Source organism: Macrotis lagotis, chromosome 2 (genome assembly GCF_037893015.1).
Source record: "Macrotis lagotis isolate mMagLag1 chromosome 2, bilby.v1.9.chrom.fasta, whole genome shotgun sequence".
Lineage (NCBI taxonomy): Eukaryota > Metazoa > Chordata > Mammalia > Peramelemorphia > Peramelidae > Macrotis > Macrotis lagotis.
In genome coordinates, this window is record NC_133659.1 from 135,903,513 (window position 1) to 135,925,191 (window position 21,679).

The 21,679-nt window shown below is 35.6% G+C and overlaps 1 protein-coding gene across 4 annotated transcripts in view; it reads right to left on the minus strand.

Annotated features, from left to right (window-relative positions):
- Positions 1 to 21,679, minus strand: part of LOC141513238 (cation channel sperm-associated auxiliary subunit epsilon-like) — a 193,916-nt gene that overhangs the window by 31,209 nt on the left and 141,028 nt on the right. For all 4 annotated transcript variants that reach the window (XM_074222866.1, XM_074222865.1, XM_074222867.1 and 1 more), the window contains 4 exons: positions 20,160 to 20,212; positions 17,990 to 18,040; positions 13,113 to 13,146; positions 12,955 to 13,034 (listed from right to left, as the gene is read on the minus strand). In XM_074222866.1, coding sequence (XP_074078967.1) covers positions 12,955 to 13,034; positions 13,113 to 13,146; positions 17,990 to 18,040; positions 20,160 to 20,212 — 218 coding nt within the window. The remainder of the gene's footprint in view (positions 1 to 12,954; positions 13,035 to 13,112; positions 13,147 to 17,989; positions 18,041 to 20,159; positions 20,213 to 21,679) is intronic.

A 21,679-nucleotide genomic window follows, 5' to 3' on the forward strand; every position in this document is an offset into this window, starting at 1 on the left:
CCACTCCAATATCTTTGCCAAGAAAATCCCAGATGACATTATGAAAAGTTGGATATGACTGAAAGTGGCTAAACAACAACATTTATAGGTTTCATATTTCAAACCCCAAAATTTTCTGTGATAGATTTAATTTTGGAAATACTGATCTAGAAAATGAAATATCCTGTTAATTATTAGAAATTAGAAATCTTGTGGATGGATGACTGTGTTAGAAGTGGTCCATTCAGTGTAGATCTCATACAATAGAAAAACCTTCCACTAAGCCTTGCCCCTATGATAGGGTTTGGGGAGTCTGCTCCTTCCCAATACTATCACATCATGTACATATCTAGTGTCTTGAAATTTCCCTTTTGCCACAGACAAAAAAGCAGAAGATAGAGAGAATCTATTCCTTTAATGTCTGATATGTGATCAAGGTAAAAAGATTCTGCGAGTAGAAATAAAAGAAACAATAGTTAGAAAAGCAGTCTAAGTAATGTTTAATTAATAAATTCTTTAAATGACCTATTTTTAGTTTCTTGGATGTGTCATTTCATCTTCAGCACAGGTTGGCACCAATGACTAGAATACATCCCTTTTCCTTTGAATTATAGTTTTGCTACTTCCTTCAAAACTCAACTCAAATACTTTCTCCTATATTTACTTTGAATATATTTTTCATTGTCTTTTCTTTATGGGTGTTACTTCTCTCAAGAGAAAAAAAGTTTTTTGAGAGTAAGGGTTATCTCATTTTTATCTATGTATCTCTAGTTCTTAACTACTATGCACAAAGTAATTTCAGGAGAGTAGGATACTAATAAATGGAATAATCAAAATAGATTCCTTCAAGCTCTTAGTCAATGATCTTATTATGCTATGATTTTAGAAGTGGGGAAGATAGGAGATAGAAGGGAATGAGTTTTTATTGAGTGTGATATTCCTATGGGATATCCAATGAAATGTGGGACTGGTTGTATAAATATAGTTTTTTAAATAGATCTGGGATTCATCTGCATTGGGATAAATAACTTCTCTTACTTTCATATATCCGGTATATATATATTTCCTTCCCTCCATTCTCAAGTTAAGTTTATTTGGATGATATTGTAATTTCTATCTAGTATATATATTTCCTTCTCTGCATTCTCAAGTTTATAAGATGATCCTCACCAATGTCTCCATTCCTAATCATTCATTCTTGTAATGATCTTCTTATGATCTATAATTATCTATAATGGTCTTCTAATGATCTATAAAGGTCTATCTTTTTTTCATTGATGATTAAGCTAGACATTTTAGGCTATGTGATTTGGGGATGTAGATTGATTTGTTTTTTTAAAATATCTTATTTCAGTTTTCCTTTGATCTTTCAAATTGATTAGCACCTTTAGAGGATGTAGATTGCTTTTACTTAGCATGTAAAGAATTGAGGTAGTGGGGCAGCTAGGTGAAACAGTGGATAAGAGCACCAGCCCTGGAGTCAGAAGATCTGACTCAGACACTTAAAGAGTTGAGGTAGCTAGATGGTACAACCTCCATGAATTTGGGCAAGGCCTCTGGGTTAACTTCTGTTTGCCTCAGTTTCACCTTCCCTTGATCCTGAGTACCTGAACAATGTTTAATTGTTGAGATCTAATGCTTGCCCACAATATTTCTTGGTGACTTAAATGTAAGATTTCTTTCTGACATTAACCTATGGATTCCACTGAAAAATAAAATAACTTAAAAGTATACTTTACATCCTCTAATACTTCTGGGAAATTTTCTTATGTATATACTGGGGAATATGTATAAGTTTTTTCTTTCATTTCATTTTTCTGAAAATCCTATAATCTTTTGATTATCTGTGCACATTCTATTGTCACAGATTTATACAATTTCATAACTAGAATTTCATTGACCATCTAGGCAATACTCTGCATGAAAAAGAATCCTCCCTACAACATATCTAACAACTTGTTATCTACCCTTTGTTCAAAGACTTCAAGTAAGGGGGAACTCAGTGCTTCAAAGCTAGTTTTAGATATTAGGAATTTTCTCTCAAATGAAGTGTAAATGTGCTTCTTTGCAACTTAACCCATTTCTGCTGAGTCTTACAAGGACCAAATAGATTCAATTCAATTCAAATTCTACATGGGCATCCTTTGTGGAGGCTGAATTAGGCTACAGGGTATTTTGAAATATTGCAAAGAATTAAGAAGACTATTGCCTTCGATAGCTCTTAGTCAAGTTTCAAGTTTCCTGCAATCATACAATTTCCCCAAAATTATATTCCATATTTCTATTTCAAAATTTTGCTTGACACAGAATGCTGCCTGTTGGCTTATGTATTTTTCTGCCTTCATCCCCAAACACCTGGTTTTCTAACACTCAGGGGGATACTTTCCATTCAGTTCTCTCCTATGTGCTCATTCATTCTCTCTCTCTCTCTCTCTCTTCTCTCTCTCTCTCTCTCTCTCTCTCTCTCCTTTTCCCCACAATGTTTTCTCTCTTTTTCCATTTTTGTTATTTGTTGTTTTTATTTTTATTATTCTATTTTGGCACATTTCCTATTTTGAGGTGATGGAGGGTATATATATATATATATATATATATATATATATACTCAGGTTCAATTTCTCTTGCAATTTCTATTTGCTATTAATGATGATCATAACCTTATATAATTAGCATTTATATAGGATGTTGAGGCTTGCAATGTACTTTACATACAGTATCTCATTTGATCCTCACAATAATGGGATAATAACTGAGATGTTAGAGCCATTACTATCTTAATTTTACAAATGAGGAAAAACAAGCTAAGAGAGGCCAAATGATTTAGCCAGAGCCATATAACCAGAAGATACCCAAGTCTGGATTTAAACTCAAATGTTTTTCACTCCAGGTCCAGTCTAGCTCACACTGAACCATACCACAGAGCATTTACTATCTGTGTGACTCTGGGTAAGAGACTTCACCTCTCTTGGAGAATATTGGACTTGATGAACTCTTAGATACCTTCCAATTCTAGTTCTATTACCTTGTGATTGTATGATATATTGGATTAAGTAAACTCTCTGGTCCCTCTTAGTTTTAAAATTATGATCCTCTCAACCATCTTGGTGACAATTGAAAAGCAAGTTCAACTAGATCATCCTTAGATTTTACTTATTGACTATAAGATTAAAGAAATAAGGATAATAAAATCTTTGTGGAATTGTTCTGAAGGTTTTTGGATAATTGGACTCCAAAAAAATTGCTGCATAGTTATATGATTAATTTACTAATTATTTAATATAGTTGAGACATTGTAGATATCTGTGGCAGAAAGAGATTTGGGTTTTGGATCAAAAGACTAATTTGAATCCTAGCTCTGCCTCTTATTCCCTCTAGGATCTTGGGCAATACTTTTCATCTATAAAATGAGAATGAAATAGATAATGTTTGATTCATTCTAGCTTAAATCTATTCCTAAATGCTTATCTTCTTATTTCTCTTGCTTGAAAGAATAAAACTCTATAATTTACTGGGAGTATCATCTACTGAAAAAAGTAAATGCATGTCCTGTGGATCTAAAATGGCTTTCAGGACAGTACAGAATTATGATTATTACTACAGTGAAACAAAGCACAGTGTTCTTTAGTTATTTTTGTAATGACATTTTTCAGGTTGGAATGGCTTTTTTTTTCTTTTAAACACCATATTTCTTGAGGTAGTCTCTGACATTCAATCCCATTTTGCAAAAAGAAAAATAGATCAGCAGAACAACCTCTAACACTTCCTAGCTGGGTTTAGATAAACAAAAGACAGTGTTGACCATGAGAATATCATGAGATATCCTTCTAGTCTTCAGTACTAAGTGATACTTGCTGCTCCAACTCTGTTCCTCCCAAGGACTCCCTAACTTGTCATAGTCTGAGTCAACTCTAGCATGAAAATCACCCAGCCTTCTAAGCTTTTCTTCCTTTGGCACAATGATGATGAGGGTCTCCAAGTCTCCATAAAATTTCTTTTTTTTTTTTTTGTAAGCCAACTTTAAAGCAAATTCCTTTTATTGTATTCAAAGGCAAATATTATGGATTTCATATCTGATCATTCAGTTACAAAACTATTTTAAGAAAATATGTTAGAGAAAAATATTGGCTTACTCATTTACACAGGTGGACAAATTAAATGAGAAGTTGCAGATTTACAGAAACCTAAAACTGATACCATAATAATAATAATAATGACTTTATATCTGCTTTTGCTTTTAGAAATATTGAGACTGATGCTGTTGGTGACCTATGTAGTGGATTTTGTTAAAGACAACTGGATAGCCCCCAAACCTCAGAATGTTGTTTAGTTTCTAGTACTGAGTACATGCTACTTAAATAGCATCCTTGGCCACTGTTGGTTGCAATGACTTCATTTTCTGTCATATTCACCTCTCTTTTCTTCTCTCTACCTATACCTTCATTCTTTTTTTTTAAATTTATTTTTTATTCTCATTTTGTACAAATGTTTTTTTACATTAATAAAATATTGTTGTTTACAAGTAAACAAAATACCCCTCCTCCCCCATGAATATAGATAGACTTGCTTGGGCGAAAAAAGTAAAGGGGAGAGAAAAAACTTAAAATTAAAAAAAAATAGTAATAATTGTAGGTGTGGCCAGGTGGCACAATGGATGAAACACCAGCCCTGGAGCCACGAGCACCTGAGCCCATATCCAGCCTCGTAAACCCAACAATCACCCAGCCGTGTGACATGCAAGCCACCCGATCCCCACTGCCCTGCAAAAACCAAAAAGAAGAAAAAAAAAAGACCCAAAATAAAATAAAATAGTAATAATAGTAGGGGTGGCTGGGTGGCAGACAGAGCATTGGCCCTTGAGCCAGGAGCACCTGGGTCCAAATCCGGCCCCAGACACCCAAAGATCACCCTGCTATGTGGCCCCAAGCAGGCCATCCAGCCCCACTTGCCCTTCACCCTCCCCCAAATAATAATAACAAAAGATGTGCTTGAGTCTTTGTTCCAACACCAACAACTCTGTCATGGGTGGATCTCATTCTTTATGATAAGTCCATCACAAAAGTTACTTCCATATTTTTCCACCTTTGCCATTGCTGATTGCAACTCCCTCCTTTCTTATTTCTCCACTATCATGTACTCTATTTTCTCTCTCCTTTCATTCTGACTCTGCTGTAGGGTCATTGACTGACTCAGCAGACAGATCCCTGGTCCTGGGGCCAAGAAGCCCTGAGCCCCCATACCACCCCTTAGGCCCAGAATCCACCTGGACCTATGGTCCTGGACAGGCCTTCCAATCCCAGCCCCTTGCAAGAAGTAAGAAAGAAAATGTGTTATATGTGACCACTCTCCCCCCATGGTCCATCCTTTCCTCCTTTATTCACATCCCCACCCCTTCCCCCTGCTCCCCCCTCCTTCTTACTCCAGATGTCTATACCCCATAGATTATATATGCTGTTTCCTCTCCTAGCCATCTCTGATGAGAGCAAAGGTTCCCTCTTTCCCCCTTGCCTCCCCCCTTCCATATCATTGCAATAGCTCATTGTAATAAAAAACATCTTATTGTGTGAAATATCTTGGACTATTCCACCTCTCCTTTTTCTTTCTCCCATTCCATTTCCCTTTTTTTCTATTGACTCCATTTTTACACCATATTTTATCTTTGAATTCAGCTTTCTCCTGTGCTTCAACTATAAAAGCTCTCTCTGCCTGCTCTATTAACTGAGAAGGTTCATATGAGTATTATCAATGTCGTTTTTCTATGCAGGAATGCATGCAGTTCATCCTCATTAAGTCCCTCATATTTCCCCCCTCTCCTCCAATCTCCATGCTTCACCTGAGTCCTGTATCTGAAGATCAAACCTTCTGTTCAGCTCTGGCCATTCCAAAAGGAACATTTGAAATTCCCCTGGTTCATTGAAAGTCCATCTTTTTCCCTGGAAGAGGACATTCAGCCTTGCTGGGTAGTTCATTCTTGGTTGCATTCTAAGCTCTTTTGCCTTCTGGTATATTGTATTCCAAGCCCTATGAGCTTCCAATGTAGTTGCTGCTAAGTCCTGTGTGATCCTGACTGCAGCTCCACAATATTTGAACTGTGTCCTTCTGGCTGCTTGTAATATTTTCCCTTTGACTTGGGAGTTCTGGAACTTGGCTATAATGTTCCTAGGGGTTGGTTTTTTGGGATCTCTTTCTCTGGGAGATGGGTGGATTCTCTCCATTTCTATTTTGCCCTCTGCTTCTAGAATATCAGGGCAATTTTCCTGTAGTAATTCTTTGAAAATGATGTCAAGGCTCTTCTCCTGATCATGACTTTCAGGTATTCCAATAATTTTTAAATTATCTTTCCTAAGTCTGTTTTCCATATCAGTTGTTTTTTCAATGAGATATTTCACATTTTCTTCTAATTTTTCATTTTTTTGGTTTTGAAGTATTGATTCCTGATTTCTGTTAAATTCATCAATCTCCCTGAATTCTATTCTTTGTCTGAAGGATTTGTTCTCCTCAGAGAGTTTTCTTATCTCTTTTTCCATCTGGCCAATTTTGCTTTTTTTTAAAGCATTCTTCTCCTCAATAACTTTTTGAACTGTTTTATCCATTTGACCTAAGCTGGTTTTTAGCATGCTATTTTCTTCAGCATTTTTTTGGATTTCCTTGACTAAGCTGCTGACTTCATTTTCATGTTTTTCCTGCATCTCTCTCCTTTCTTTTCCCAGTTTTCCTTCCAACTCCCTCATTTGATTTTCAAAGTCTTTTTTGAGCTCTGTCATAGCCTGAGCCCAATTTCTGTTTTTTCTTGGAGTCTTTAGATACAGGAGCTTGTGCTTCCTCATCTTCAGACTGAGTATTTTGATCCTTCTTGGGCTCATTTGCAAAATATTTCTCAATAGTCTTCCTTTTGTTTCTCTGCTTGCTCATTTTCCCAGCTTGGGCCTGGTTTTGGGGTGCTTCCTGAGCTTTTGGGACACTCCCACAAGGGTCTCAGTGTGTGAGGCTCTGTCCTCCCTCCTGGTCTGTGAATGACCATAAGCGACCCCCTCAGCCACGGGGCTGAGGTGGGGGGGGCCCTGCTGTTCTATGGGGGGGGCCTAGACTACGATCAGGATCTGAATGTGGTCAGAGCCCCAGAGTCCTGTTCCAGGGACAGAGGACCGAACTTGCAGTTTCTCTTCACTCCCCAAACTCAGCTCAATGGGCTCATGCCCTGGGGGCTCCTGCTTACCAGCTCAGCCTGCTTCTGTTTCCGGGGCTGGGCTGCAGAAAGACCAAGCTGCTCCCTGTGTGCCCTGAGGGCTGGGCTCCATGTGCTGGCTCTGGTAGAGGTCCCCTGCTGTTCCTCCACTTTGTGCCCGGTGCTCCTCGGGGTGCAGCTCAGGAGACTCCTCCGCTGCTGTGAGCTGCGGCTCCCAACACCCTGGGGCTGCCTCCGGGATGCTAAAGTTCTTTGGCTCTGGTGGGCCACCCCTCTGGCAGGCTGCCTTTCTGATCCAGGGGAGCAGAGCCTTTCTGCTCTTTTCCAGGTTACCTTGAGTAGGAGAACTGCCTCACTGGGTCCCTTTGAGGGTTCTGTCTCTCGAAAGTTTAGAGTCCTTAGCTGATGAGTTTTATCAGAGAGTGTCTAAGACTGGCTCCCTTCTTGTCACCATCTTGGCTCCGCCCATCTGGAATGGCTTTTCTCAAGAACCTGGAGAAACTGGATCTTCTTGTGCTCTTAGACAGTACTTACTACTGTAAATCACTAGGCCCTGTGAGAGGCCTGATGTGAGTAGGCACCCCAACTTTTTTTTTCTTTTTAGGTTTTTTCAAGGCAAATGGGGTTAAGTGGCTTGCCCAAGACCACGCAGGCAGGAAATTATTAAGTGTCTGAGGCCAGATTTGCACTCAGGTACTTTTGACTCCATAGGTACCCCTACTTTTGAGGAGGGTGCTGCAGCCCTTTCTTGGATTGAGAATGTAACAATGTAACCTTGTAACAAGGTTTTCCCCAGGCTAAAATTACAATCGGTGTCCTTGCCCCCCATAGGGAGGCTGCCTTTATAGATCTGGTTGGCTTGGTTTGTAGTCTCCCTCACTCATGGAGGGTAAAATTCTTATCTTTGGACCCCCCAAATTCTTACTTTTTAGGACCTAGAAGTTCAAATCTGTATCCCAGTTGGAATGCAAGCTTCATTGCAGAAGGGTAAGAATGCCCCCCAAAACTTATTCTGGCCTCATTGTTTAAAATAGGGGACCCCCGTGCCTTCTTCCTGGTTTGGGTAGAAGGGGGAACTTGGTGAATGATTTTTTTTTTCTTATACTACATGTGGTTATCAATTCCAAGACCCATCTCCTTAAAAGTATTAGTTGTCTTAGAAAGCCCCACCTGTGGGGGGGGGGGGGGGGAAGGGAACCAGGCAGATTGATTGACATGTCTCATGGTCAATTTGTGAAGAAGAAAAAAAAAGGAAAAAAGAAGAAACTTCCTGGGATACAAAAATTCAGATTTCATCTTTTAAGTAAGACTGTTCTACTAACTAATATCTCTGTAATAGAGTAACTTGATTTGAACTTTGTAAAGTAACTTAAGAATGCATTCAACTTGGAATGATTGATTGGCCATTTAAAAATCTTAGAGTGTATATATGTGGTTCCTCAAGAAATTTTAATTGATTCTAAAAATTATTTTCTTTTTTGCCTGGTCTTAACTGGTATGATTAAAAAAATTAAGAATACAAATAATGTGTATTTTTAAACATCAATCACACATTTTCACACCTCTCCACTGGCCTAGAGAGGTGGGGAAAATGTTCCTATATTTTGAGATTTTGGTGTCAGTTAAGGTGTCCAAAAATCTCACTTTGGTAAATTTGAAAGCTTTGTACAGAGGAATTGTCTCTGTGTTTGTGTCTATGTTACTAAATTTATGTGTGTGTGTGTGTGTGTGTGTGTGTGTGTGTGTGTGTGTATAATTCAGATCTGAAATGTTACAGTTATCTGAGTTAAATGTTACTCTTTTTAGTTTGGGTTTTGAATTTAATTGTTTTAAAAAGGCTAATTTAAAATTAAGTATTTAATAATGGAGTTAGAATCTGAGCCTACCCCCTTACTAGAAAATTTTAATACCATTTGTACATTTGAAAGTTGCAAGTTTGTGAGGAATGCTTGTATGAAATGTTCTCACCTGTGAACTAAGTTTTTGTTGGCTACATTCAATTTATGTGAACTGAGACTTTAAGGTTAAAAAATGTGAATATCTTGCCTCCAGTAACTCCTCTGAAAAGGGGACTGGGAGACTTTTTGGAAGGAAAAATCCCCATCTTGTGTTTAAAAAAGAAAAATGCTAAATTGAAGAGTAATTTAATCTCCTCCTAACTTCAAGCTTTTTTGGAAATTCTGTAACAAATCTGGGAATTTATTTGTGATATTAAAAAGAAAAATATATAATTGGGATTAATTGTATGTGAAGAAAATGGGAGAATATTGAATTATATATAATTATGTTATCAGGAATATTTGCTGATTTCTCGGAAAAATATTGTCCTAATTTTGTAATCTGATTCGTTTTGATGTTAAATTAATATTGATAATACATTGTCAACTATCTCATAAGGTCTTTTTTGGTAAAGGAAGAAAGTTTGAAATAATTTTTGTCTCATCACATGTTAATGGAAGGGAAATATATATGTATTTATGAATAAATACATATATATTTATGTACACATGTCTGAAAGTAATATCTACTTAACATATATTACTTGAAAATAAGGAAATATATTATCTAATCTGACATTCTTTAAATTGGAATTAATACTTCTGAACTATACATTTCAGATCAGAAATTAGTCTCTTAACCTTTAACTAATAAAATATTTCTCTGCTATCTCCTGTAATGACTTGACCTGTGTCAGTACTACCTGATCATCTCAGTGATGGCACCAATGAATTGCTTACCTGAACAACAAAACTCAAGAGACATTTTGGATAAGGAGAGAGAAGATCCTATTATTTGTAAACATATGAACATATAAACATCTTTCCAGATTAAGTGAAGTTCTTGTCAGTAGGAATTTTAAGCAAATATAAGATTTAAGAGAATCATATTGTAAAACCATGTCATCTATAGAAAATCTCATTGGTTACCTAATTCGTTTTTTTTTTTTTTTTAGCTTTTTTGCAAGGCAATAGGGTTAAATGGCTTCCCCAAGACCACAAAGCTGGGTAATTATTAAGTGTTTGAGGCAGGATTTGAACTCAGGTACTCCTGACTCCAGGGCCAGTCCTCTATCCATTGCACCACCTAGCCGCCCCCATTCTAATTCAGTTATATTATTTTTGTATAAAATAACTCAGAATTTTGTATCAGGGTTATTTGTAAGGTTGCCATTCACCTGTGGGTTAGTGGTAAGATCTTAGAGGATAAAACTTCATTTGTAAAATAACTTTGTTATTCCATTTGTAGCCTAAGAAAATTATGGTTAACATGTGTCAATTTGAAACCTTGTAACATTGCCTAACATTGTGTGAGGGTATGTGGGTAAGATGTGGAAAAAATCTTTATCAGTTATGTAATATGCTTTTGCAGACCTAATAATATTTTGGTTTTCTCTTATGAACCTATGAGTTATTTGCCTGAAATTAATATCTGATTTTTTTAAGGATAAAGGCAAATATCAAAACCAAGAGAATCCCTAGGATTCCAAATATTATTAAATATGAAAATATTATTTTGTAAAATTTAATAACTCATGTGTTAATTGACTTGAATACCTGGTTGTTCTTAGTATTGTTTTATTGCATTGGAACCAAAAATACATGTTGGAAATTTAAAGTCAACTAAGATGTTCTAATGGTATTAAAGAATTCTGAAAGTAATATTTTGAGGATGACTAGTAGTTAAACAAGTTTATGTATTATATATATATATATATATATATATATATATATATATATATATATATATATACACACATACACATCATACTGGGACTAAACCGTGGTTGTTTGCTTTGAGGGAAATGCACCTACATAACATGAGGAAGATAAAATAATGGTTATAATTTGAGATTTCTCTGGCAATCTCTAGCTAATTATTATGTGGAAAGTCTAGAGATGATGAACAATCTCCTAGCCAAAGGAGATGTTTAGTTGTTTTAAACATTGTTTATAATTAAATGGGTTCATTGCAAAAAGTTCCTTTTATAAACAAATTGTTCTAAATGTGAATTAGGGTTATTATTTTTTACATCTCAAATTCTGCTTATTATATTTCATTTCATTTACAGCACTGTTCTTAGGTACATGAGCAATAATTGATAGAATTAATTTAATTTCTGGATCTCTTTGCTGATATTTAGTGCTAATCACAGCCTGGCACACTCTGATTCCCTTTAGTGCTCAAGTCACCTGAAGTTCTGGTTTATAGATAATTGCTATATTGCAATATATCGGTGATTGATCTGACATCAGATAAGGTAAAATATAAAATCCACAACATTCCAATGAAGCCATTAGCTCCATGAAGTTTGATGTTAATACTGCAGATGGAGTGAGTGGCCTTTGAAAGAACAACCCTAGCCTCAGCTGGGTTAGGATCCTCTTAAAAGAATCCATCACCTGGCAGACCTGGAGCCTGGCTCATTGAAAAGGATTGTCTGTATGACTTCTGTCTGTAAAGGACATCAATTTATAAGGGAGCATGTCCTCGTATCTCTGTGTGCCCTTTATAGCAAGTTACTATGATCATGCCAGGTGCAGCATAATTAAGTATGATAGTGAACCATCTTAAATAATTAACAAATATTTTGTCTTAGCTTTTTTCCTTAACATAGTATTTGATTTTTTATTTTTTATCACAAGTTCTCTTAAGAAATATCAGTGTGGCTGCTTATATCAGGATAATGCCTAATGGTCTATTTTTTAAAACTGCTTTAAAGGGAGATCCATTCTTCAACTCAGACTTTTTGTTCATTCTAAACATGGTTAAAGTTAAAATAGAAAATTTTGTTGCAAATTGCTTTTTGGACACTGGTGGTTTTAAAATGTTTATTCAGTACATTCGTTTAAACTCTTCTTAAGATTTTGGTTACAACTTAATGTGGCATCCATTAATGAATCTATATTATACTGGAACCCATGTTCTTATAAAAAGGTATTCTGATACTGGCTTAGGTTCATGAAGCATAATTCTTGCTCTTTATAGACCTTCTAGTTTTTTTCCTAATTATTGGAACTTTGTTAAAAAACATTTTTCTCTAGATTTTTGCTTGCTCAATCTTTTTCCTCCCCGATTTTCATTTCTCTAGTTATCAGCTATCCATGCCCAAGACTAGCCTCTGCAGGATGCCAGCCAGCTGTGCCAGCCAATCATTCTCTGGGCCCTGCCTCAGTATATAGCTTTAATGATGTTAAAATTTCGTTAATTGTGGGAGGCTGTTTGCCTCTGAGTTATAAACTGACTTTGATTGTTGATTGTATCCTGTTTCCCCTGACCCTGTTGTTTTGTATCTTGTCCCCCATTTTCTATCCAGGGCTCTTACTACTTCTAGGTTCCCATCTAGTAGGATGAGGTTTTCTCATGCTGCCTGCCCTTTTTATTTCCTTTTTTCTCTCTCTCTCTCTCTCTCTCTCTGTCTGTCTCTCTGTCTCTCTCTGTCTCTGTCTCTCTGTCTCTCTGTCTCTCTGTCTCTCTCTCTCTCTCTCCCCCCTGCCTCTCCCCCTCTCCCCCTCTCCCCATCAGTAATGGTCACCATAAGAACTAAATTTTGCGGGGCACATTTATTTAGGCACATTCAAGATTCACAGGGAAGAAAGAATTTTGACAATTACCCTGACGAACAAAATTTAAAGTAAAAACAAAGTGATCATTAACAATGACCTAACAAATGTAGTGAACTTTTTCAGTGAAAACAAAAACCTATTTTTGACTTATGTGTTGGTCAGTTAGTTATGTTTTTAATCCTCTGATTTGGAGATATGCAAGATAAAATGTTTTAGAATATTACTTACAAATGAATGACAGGATGGAATTGATGCTTCATATGAATTCTGAAAGGGCAGCCCAAAACGCTAACATTATAATTTATAAACTAGAAAAGAAAAATAAATGCATGTTATTTTTATGAGTTTTATTTAATGGACCAAAAAAACCCTCATAGTTTTCTTACCTTGTCTTCAGTTGGCTTGCCCCTCAAATAGTTCCTAATAAAAAGGAGACAGTTTAAAATACTGAAGTTTTACACTTTTAAAATAAAAACACAGGCATAAAAATCATGCATTTCTCTCTTTCTCTCTCTCTCTTTCTTTCTTTCTTTCTTTCTTTCTTTCTTTCCTTCCTTCCTTCCTTCCTTCCTTCCTTCCTTCCTTCCTTCCTTCCTTCCTTCCTTCTTTCTTTCTTTCTTTCTTTCTTTCTTTCTTTCTTTCTTTCTTTCTTTCTTTCTTTCTTTCTTTCTTTCTTTCTTTCTTTCTTCTTTCTTTCTTTTACAAGGCAGTGGGGTTAAGTGATTTGCCTAGGGTCACACAGCTAGGTAATCATTATGTGTCTGAGATCAGATTTGAACTCAGGTCCTATACTCCAGGGCCAGTGCTCTATCCACTACAGCTCCTAGCTGCCCCCAAACCATGCATTTCTGATCTAAAACAAATTTAATTTTATAATTTCACTATGCAAACAAATAAGAATCTCATCTTTTAACTAGTGCTTAGGATAGAGGAGATTGAATTAAACTGAGGATTGCAAATCTAATTTTGTGTTAAGGTATATTTGAGGGGCAACTAGGTGGGGCAGTGGATAGAACTCTGGGCTTGGAGTCAGGAGGACCTGAGTTCAAATCCAGCCTCAGATACTTAATAATTACCTAGCTGTATGACCTTGGGCAAGTCACGTAACTCCCCATTGCAAAAAACAAAAAGGGATATTGGGAAATAAAGTTTTTTACTTTAATGCAAATACATGCTTTTTTTTGGTAGAGCAGGATAATAATATCCAAGAAACAAAAATATTGTCACATTCATAGAATAATTGAATTGACAGACTGTCACATTCATAGAATAAATCACTGATTTATGCGTCATCTTTTAATACTAAGAACAAATGAGAGAGCATGGTGAAGTGGACAGATGGTCAACCTTGGAGTCAGGAAAACCAGGATTCAGTCCCACTACCTCCAACATACTAGTTTTATAGCTATGGTAAAGCCACTCAGCATCTGAAGCAATTTTTCCTCGCTTGACACCAATGGCAAATAGAGAGGTAAGTAAGCTATGTCTAATTGAATCAATGCTGTAGTCTTGATTAATAACTTTTCACTATTATATCTAAATAAACTTCCTTCCTTTATTTTTTTTAGTAAGGGGTGGGTCAGTGGTCTATCCACTATACCATCTAGCTGCCCTTAAATTTCCTTTTGACTGTTAGATGGTCTATCTATATAGCTATTCAGTCCATTCTTAAACCTAAACCATCAGACCAGCCTGAATTAGGCCTTGTCTCAGGAAAACCAGATAGCCAGGTGGTTCAGGGCATAGAAGTCCTTCTCATTCCTTTCTTTGTCTTCATAGATTACTTTGACAAGTATTTATTGAAATCTATAGATCCTTTCACTGGACAAGATTTTTAAAACTTTTTAAAGTCCTATGGGAAGGCGCAAGTGATGAAGCAGTACAGATACTGTCCTTCCTGGATGCTGTAGTCAACACCCTATACACAAGGTTGTCTTCTCAGTGGACTGAGGGTGTGGTGGGATTCAGCAGTCTCCTCTTGTTATGAGGAAGGGGCTAGAAAAGTTCCTAAAAAATTTTCCTTTTAGGGGCAGCTAGGTGGTTCAGTGGATAGAGCAACGGCCCTGGAGTCAGGAGTACCTGAGTTCAAATTTGGCCTCAGACACTTAATAATTACCTAGCTGTGTGGCCTTAAGCAAACCACTTAACCCCACTGCCTTGCAAAAATACTAAAAAAAAAAATTGTCCTTTTCGTCTAACTTAACCCTAGTCTGTTTACTGTAGCAAAAATGTACAAAAGCTTTTGTAAAAATGATTCCACTTATATAGAACATCATAGAATCCAATAGATCTGAAAGATGAACAACTCTTGTTGCAAGAGAACAAAAATAAGAGAGAACAACCTGACTGAAGCAAGGCTGGGAAATAAAGGTCAGCTTACCATAGTCAGAGTGGAATGTACATCTAGATAGATAGATAGATAGATAGGTAGATACCTATCTATCTATCTATCTATCTATCTATCTATCTATCTATATCTATATCTCTCTATATATATCTATATCTATATCTATATCATCTATATCTATATCTATATATATACATTTTTTTTTCTGGAGTGGCTGCAGTGATAAAGAGCACTGTGAAGCTGGTTTAAGTTTTTGAATTAAAACTAATCTGGTCAACAGGCCTGTTTGCCTTCCAAAAGGAGTGGACAACTAGTTTCTGACAATGGAATTAACACTTTCAGGTAAGCACCATTATAAGTACCTATGTTTCTGCCATCTCCATTGAGACCCTCCATCATTAATGTTCCAAAAGAGCACAAGCTTACAATTTTGGGTCATTTTAATGCCAGAGTAGGTTCAGATTATCAGACATGGCAGGGAGTCTCTGGGAAGAATGGAGTCAGAAATTGCAACAGCAGTGCTCACTTACTGCTGAAGACTTGTGTGTCCCAAGACCTTTGCAATATTAACACTGTCTTCCATTTACCTAAACTCAATAAAACTTTGTGGGTGTACCCTGGAAATTTTTAATACATTATGTCATTGTAAGGAGAAGAGACTGACAGAGTGTGAGAGTACATATTGCTGGACTAATTATATAGACTTATCCTCTCTAAACTAAACATTCACATTCAACAAAAGTGGTTACCCCAAGGTAAGATGATTATCAGAAAAACTGATATCAACTTATTAAAGAACTATAGTATCTGAGTATAGAGAAAATCACACTAAGTTAGCTTCTTTTATGTTTTTCCTTTATTTCTCTTGTTTTTTCACCTTTAGTTTCGATTCTTCTTTCACAACATGACTAATATGGAAATTTGTTAAACACAATTAAACATGTATAACGTTTATCAGATTCCTTGCTGCCATGGGCAGGGGGGAGAAGGGAGGAGGATAGTAGAAAAATGTGGCACTCAAAAGCTTACAAAAAATGAATATTGAAAATTATCTTTGTATGTAATTGGAAAAAAGAAAAAAATTAACTCTTCATTCTTTAATCTAATATGCAATTATAAAATCCTGACTCATCTTTTGAAAAGTCTTTCAGTTAAGGCATTCACTTTCCATTTCAAAGTTTTTTTAGTCTAGGATTTTATTATTCCAATATTGGATGACTTCAGCAGTCTCTTTTTTGGTTTTTCTATCTCCAAATATAATTTTAGTTCGTATAGCTAATTCATTCATTCATTCATTCATCAATACTTAGATCTGTGATTTCACAGACTTAATATCCCTTTCAATAATGTAGATTACAAACCATCTATGCCTATCTGGTGCAACTCTCATCTAAATTTTTCCATAAATTTGCCATGGTGGGTCTACCTAACATGCTGGGGATTTTTCTTGATGTTGTGAGGATAACCACAGAACTTACAGACTTCCACATTGATAATTCTATCCTGAATAAAAGTCATTACCTTTTCCAATAATACATTATTTTGATGATATCACTTGCACTGCTTATCACATACAATTTCTCATATGTAATATTTGAAGTCTTTTCGCTCTGCATTTTCATTGTCCTTTGGATGAAAGTTCGTGAGCTATTAATTTTATAATTTTTAAAATCCTCCCTTTCTCATCTTCCCCCAGACTGAGATGTTAAGGAAACAACTACAAGTTACACTGTGCAAAAACATTTACATATTAGTCATTTTATACAAGCAGTTTCAAATAAAAGAAAAAATTGACAGAAAGAAAATGAAAAATAGCATGCTTTGTTCTGTATTCAAACATATCTTTATTCAAACATTCTTTCTCTGGAGGCAGATGGTATGCTTCATCATTAGTCCTTTGGAATTGTCTTGGATCACTGTATATATAACTGAATAATTCACAGTTCTTCATCAAACAATATTGCTGTTACTGTGTATAATATTCTCCTCATTTTGTTCGTTTCATATCTATCAACTTGTGTGTTTTTCCAGGTTTTTCTAAACTTATCTTGCTGGTGTGATTTTTAATACTACAGTAAAATCAGACACTATAGCTTGTTTACCTATTCCCCAATTGATGGGCAGCTCTTCAATTTCCAATTCTTAACCAAAACAAAAAAGCTTCAATAAATATTTTTTTGTACAAATAGATTCTTTTCCCCTTTCTTGGGCTACCTTTGGGATACAGATCTAGCAGTGATATGCTGGATCTAAGAGTATGCACAGTTTTATAGCATGAGCTATTGAGGGAATTCTTCAACATGAAGCAGTCATCTTGGGGACCTAGCCAGTGAGCTGGGACATGTCACCCTAGATGGTATATAGGTTTCTGATGAACATTTAAGGCCTTTCTCAATGTGGCTCCAATCTACCATTCTAGACTTATTTTCCAATTACTTCCTTTCAAATAGTATCTGCTCACCATCTCTTAGTAAACTGTCCTACTTGCTGCTTCTCATAGATAGAATTTAATTTTCTATGTCTGTGCCTTTTGCATTCCTTCTTTTCAAAGTTCAGCTCCAGAACTACATTTGCTAGTTGAAAATTGTTGGAAGAGGAAAAACACTGTACCAATGCATTTGGAACCTTTTCTGGAACTTAATAGACAATTGTTTGGAACATGGAGATTAAGATTACCTAACAGTATGTATCAGACAGAAGGTTTTCTGAATCTAAGACAAGTTCTCTAACCATAATGCCTTGCTATCTCTTGAATGAATTAATGAAGTAGAATGTTTTATATTTAGAAAAGTTGATATTAAATCTGAATCCTTTCTCTTCAATGAATGTTCATCACCTGGTAATAAATATTAAATAAATGGTACCTTTATGAATATCAAATTTTGCTACTTTTGATATTATTCAAATGTTTCTTACCTTTCAATGACATATGTAAAATTTTCATGGACACATATATTATCTTTATATCTGTGAAAAAAATGAAAGTTTCAATCAAACAAATATGATAGCATGACATATTTTTATATTTAGTAGACTGCTTAATGGTATAGAAACCAAACCCAAAGTTTCAACTATTTTTGTATTTGTTCATGTGGTTTCCTTTCTCATCCCCTACTTTTATCAGTCAGAATAAACATTTATTAAATGTCTACCCTATGTTGTTTAGCCCTGAGTTTTTAAGAAAGGCCTTAGATAGTCCCTGCCTGCAAGGAACTTATAAACTAATAAAGGAGGACAGCACATAAAAACAAGCTGAAAAGGTGAGGATGGGGGAGAAAATAGTAGAAAAGTGTAAAGGGCAATGATAAAGTCTTGCAGTCAGGGTTAGAAATAATTTGAAGAGGTGTGATTTATCAAGTTGAATTTATTTTGTGGAAAGATGAATTTCTAGATCCTTGTTCGCAAAGATTTTTGTCAGTATACTGCCTGTTTTCCAAAGTCTATTTCAAATGTCAGCCTTCTTTAGGGAGACTTTCCTGATTAGGATCTCTCCTGTCTCCCCATTGTATTCTGTGTCTCTTTTATGGAATTTAACATTCTGTCTTGTTTTATTTCTGTATTCTTGACTTACCCCTTTTTTAGAATGTAAATTCCTAAAGGACAAAGACAATGAAGTAATTAATCATTATTGAAAACTTGAAATGTTCTAGTCCAGAATTTTGACCATTGTGTGCATACAAAAAATACTTTTTGAATTTATTTTAATTCCTATCAGATATATGACAAAGTCAAATAAAATTACTTGAACCATTTTTCTAGCTACACTTGTTCTTTTTTAGATGTCTTCTTCTAGGTTCTAGTGATTGAAGTACAAAAACTACTTTTTCAGACCATTTCTTGGACAAATTCATTTCACTGATGTCCAAATTAATGCCCATTATACTTGTTCTGTTTTTTTTTTCAGAAAGCTCTGATTGCTACTACAATTCAGGCACCTGATTTCAACTTTTCTAGTCAAATGATGCAGTAATATATACTGACTGAAACACTATAGAGTTTTTAGACTAGATTTGGAAGGTCTCAGGGAAGTCATCAGTTTCTACTCCTTGGCAGCAGAGCCTGGATGACTACCTTTTTAGGCATGCTGTAGAGTGGATCTTTTCATCTATGGATGGGAAGCTTTTTTGGTTGTCCCTTCCCATTTTGAAATTCTATGATTATATGAATATGTAACAATTTTGGAGTGGTTACTTCCTATCTAATTTGCTCCTGACCACTTGAATGGGAGGAAAGGTAATTTTAGGGCCTCCTAGGAGTTCAGGTTGACTTTTTGAGGTTTAGACCCAACTAAGATCTCCTTTGAAGCCAAGAGAAGCCCAAGAAATGCCCTCTTCCCAGTTTCCCTCTAAACAAAGAACTAGATTTATTCCAAGTTTAACCTAGAGCAAGATTCCCTGGGAAAAGGGAATGTTTTCCCCTCTTACTTTTTTCTTTCATTGCTCTCTCTGTGATTTCCATCATCTCTATGGGCATTATAGATTATATTGTAGATGGTGTTGACTCCATATTTGGACTAAAGGTATATATTTGGAAATGCAAAAGGCTATTTATATCTCTTTGAAGATACGTTTGGTTAACTTTAATTGCTGGAAGAAGACTGTTAAAATTCTTTTTTTAAAGAGATTGATTTGTTGATTGATGAATTCAAGAGTTTATAATCTAGGGTTCATGAACTTAAATATTTTTGAAAATTGTAAATGATTTAATTTGTTTTCTTTGTAATCTTATGTATTTTATTTTGTACATTTGGAAACATTTGGAAACCAGATTTCTAAAGAAGTTAAAGAAAATGTTAAGAAGGAAAGGATTGATGAATGCTTATTGATGCTTAATTTTTTATGCCATGATTTGCTTTTATAAATGTGATAAATGATAGTTTTATTTTTCATGGGGGAAAAGATCCTGAAAAATAAATGTATTTAATATTATTTATATATATTTACATAGACTGAGACTGAGTAGAATATTCCCTCTTAAGAGTTAATATTCTTAGAGAAGTCCTCTCAGGGTTAAAAATCATTAAAACAAAGACAATTAATTGTAAAGCCAGAAACAGACAAATACTATATAATTAAAATAAACTTACCCTTGGAGTTTAAGATGTCTTTTTGGAAAACAGCCAACAAATACATGAACTACCTGTAATAAAGTAATTTAAATGGTGAGATGAGTGGATATGGTTCTGTTTCCTTTGAAGAATCTAGAGCTAGGCAGCAATAAGTTTTTTAAAATATAGTATTTAATTCTTTTTTGGTAAAATTTTTTTTTTCTTTCATCCCAGTACTGAATATTTCGTGCCAAATTTGGGCCAAAATGAATTTCACAAGGGATCAGTTATAGTTGCAGTTTATATTGTTTCTTCCTAGTTACCCTATAAGTGAAATAAAACTTGCAGAAAACATGTCTTTTTCATATGCTCCTGAACATAACTTGTGACGATGCCCTCTCTTTTTAGTCCCCCTTATTTTGCTGTTTATCCTGCTAAGTGTAGGTGTCTCCTAAGACTCAATCCTTAGATCTCTGCTCTTGTCTTTCTGCACTTACTGCCATAGAGAACACATCTTCTCTTAGTTTCAGTCCCCTTTTTTACAATGATTCTCAAATTGACATTTCAAACTCTATCTTCTTTATGAAGCTCCAGTTTCATTTTTCTGTTAGGATGTTTTGCCGTCTCTTCAAACTCAACATGCTATGTCAGTCATTTTTTAAAAGTGCTTTAATTAAGCATCTATGCATATAAAAAAGAAGCAAAAGTAAGTTCCTGTCTTCAAGGAACTTACCATCTAAGATGGAAGACAGCAAGCAAAATATATGTACAAAAGACTAATATTAGATAAAAAGGAAATAATTGAAACAAGGAAGGCATTGACTTAAGGCAGTGGGGAAAGACTTAGAATAGAAGATGGATGGATTTTGGCTGGGATTTGAAGAAAGCGAGGGAAGCCAGGAAGCAGAGATGAAAAGGGGGAGTGTTGTAGACATTAGGGAAGAGTCAGAGAAACTGCCCTGAGTCAAGAGATGGAATGTCTTGTAAAAGGAGCAACAAGGAGGCAAGTGTCACCTGATTGAAGAGTATATGGTGAATAGTAAGGTGTAAAAATCTTAGAAAGATAGGAATGTAGATGCTAGATTATGAAAGGCTTTGAACACCAAACAGAGGATTTTTTGATTTTAGAGGTGAGTCACTTGGGTGAGGAGTATTATGGTCAGATTTTGCATTAGGAAAATTCTTGGTCAACTAACTGGGGAATGGATTGTAGGCATTGGGGCATGGATTGGGAATGGATTGGGGCAGGCAGACCTCTTGACCTCTTGACCTCTCTCTGTCTGACACTATTAACTATTCCTCTCCTCCTGGATACTCCCTCTCTAGGTTTTTGTGATATCATGGTTCCTGATCACAATTCAGTTGTCTGAAATTCTTTCCTTCTTCCCAACTGTGGGTGTGCTCAAGCTCCCATGTGACTTTCTTCTCTTTCTACTTAGTCTCTTTGTGACTATCAATTTACATGGGTTTGATTAATGAACTGGATATCACCTCATACATTGTACGTGTTGAACTGGATGTCCCATAGATATCTCAAAGTCAACATATCTCCCATCAAA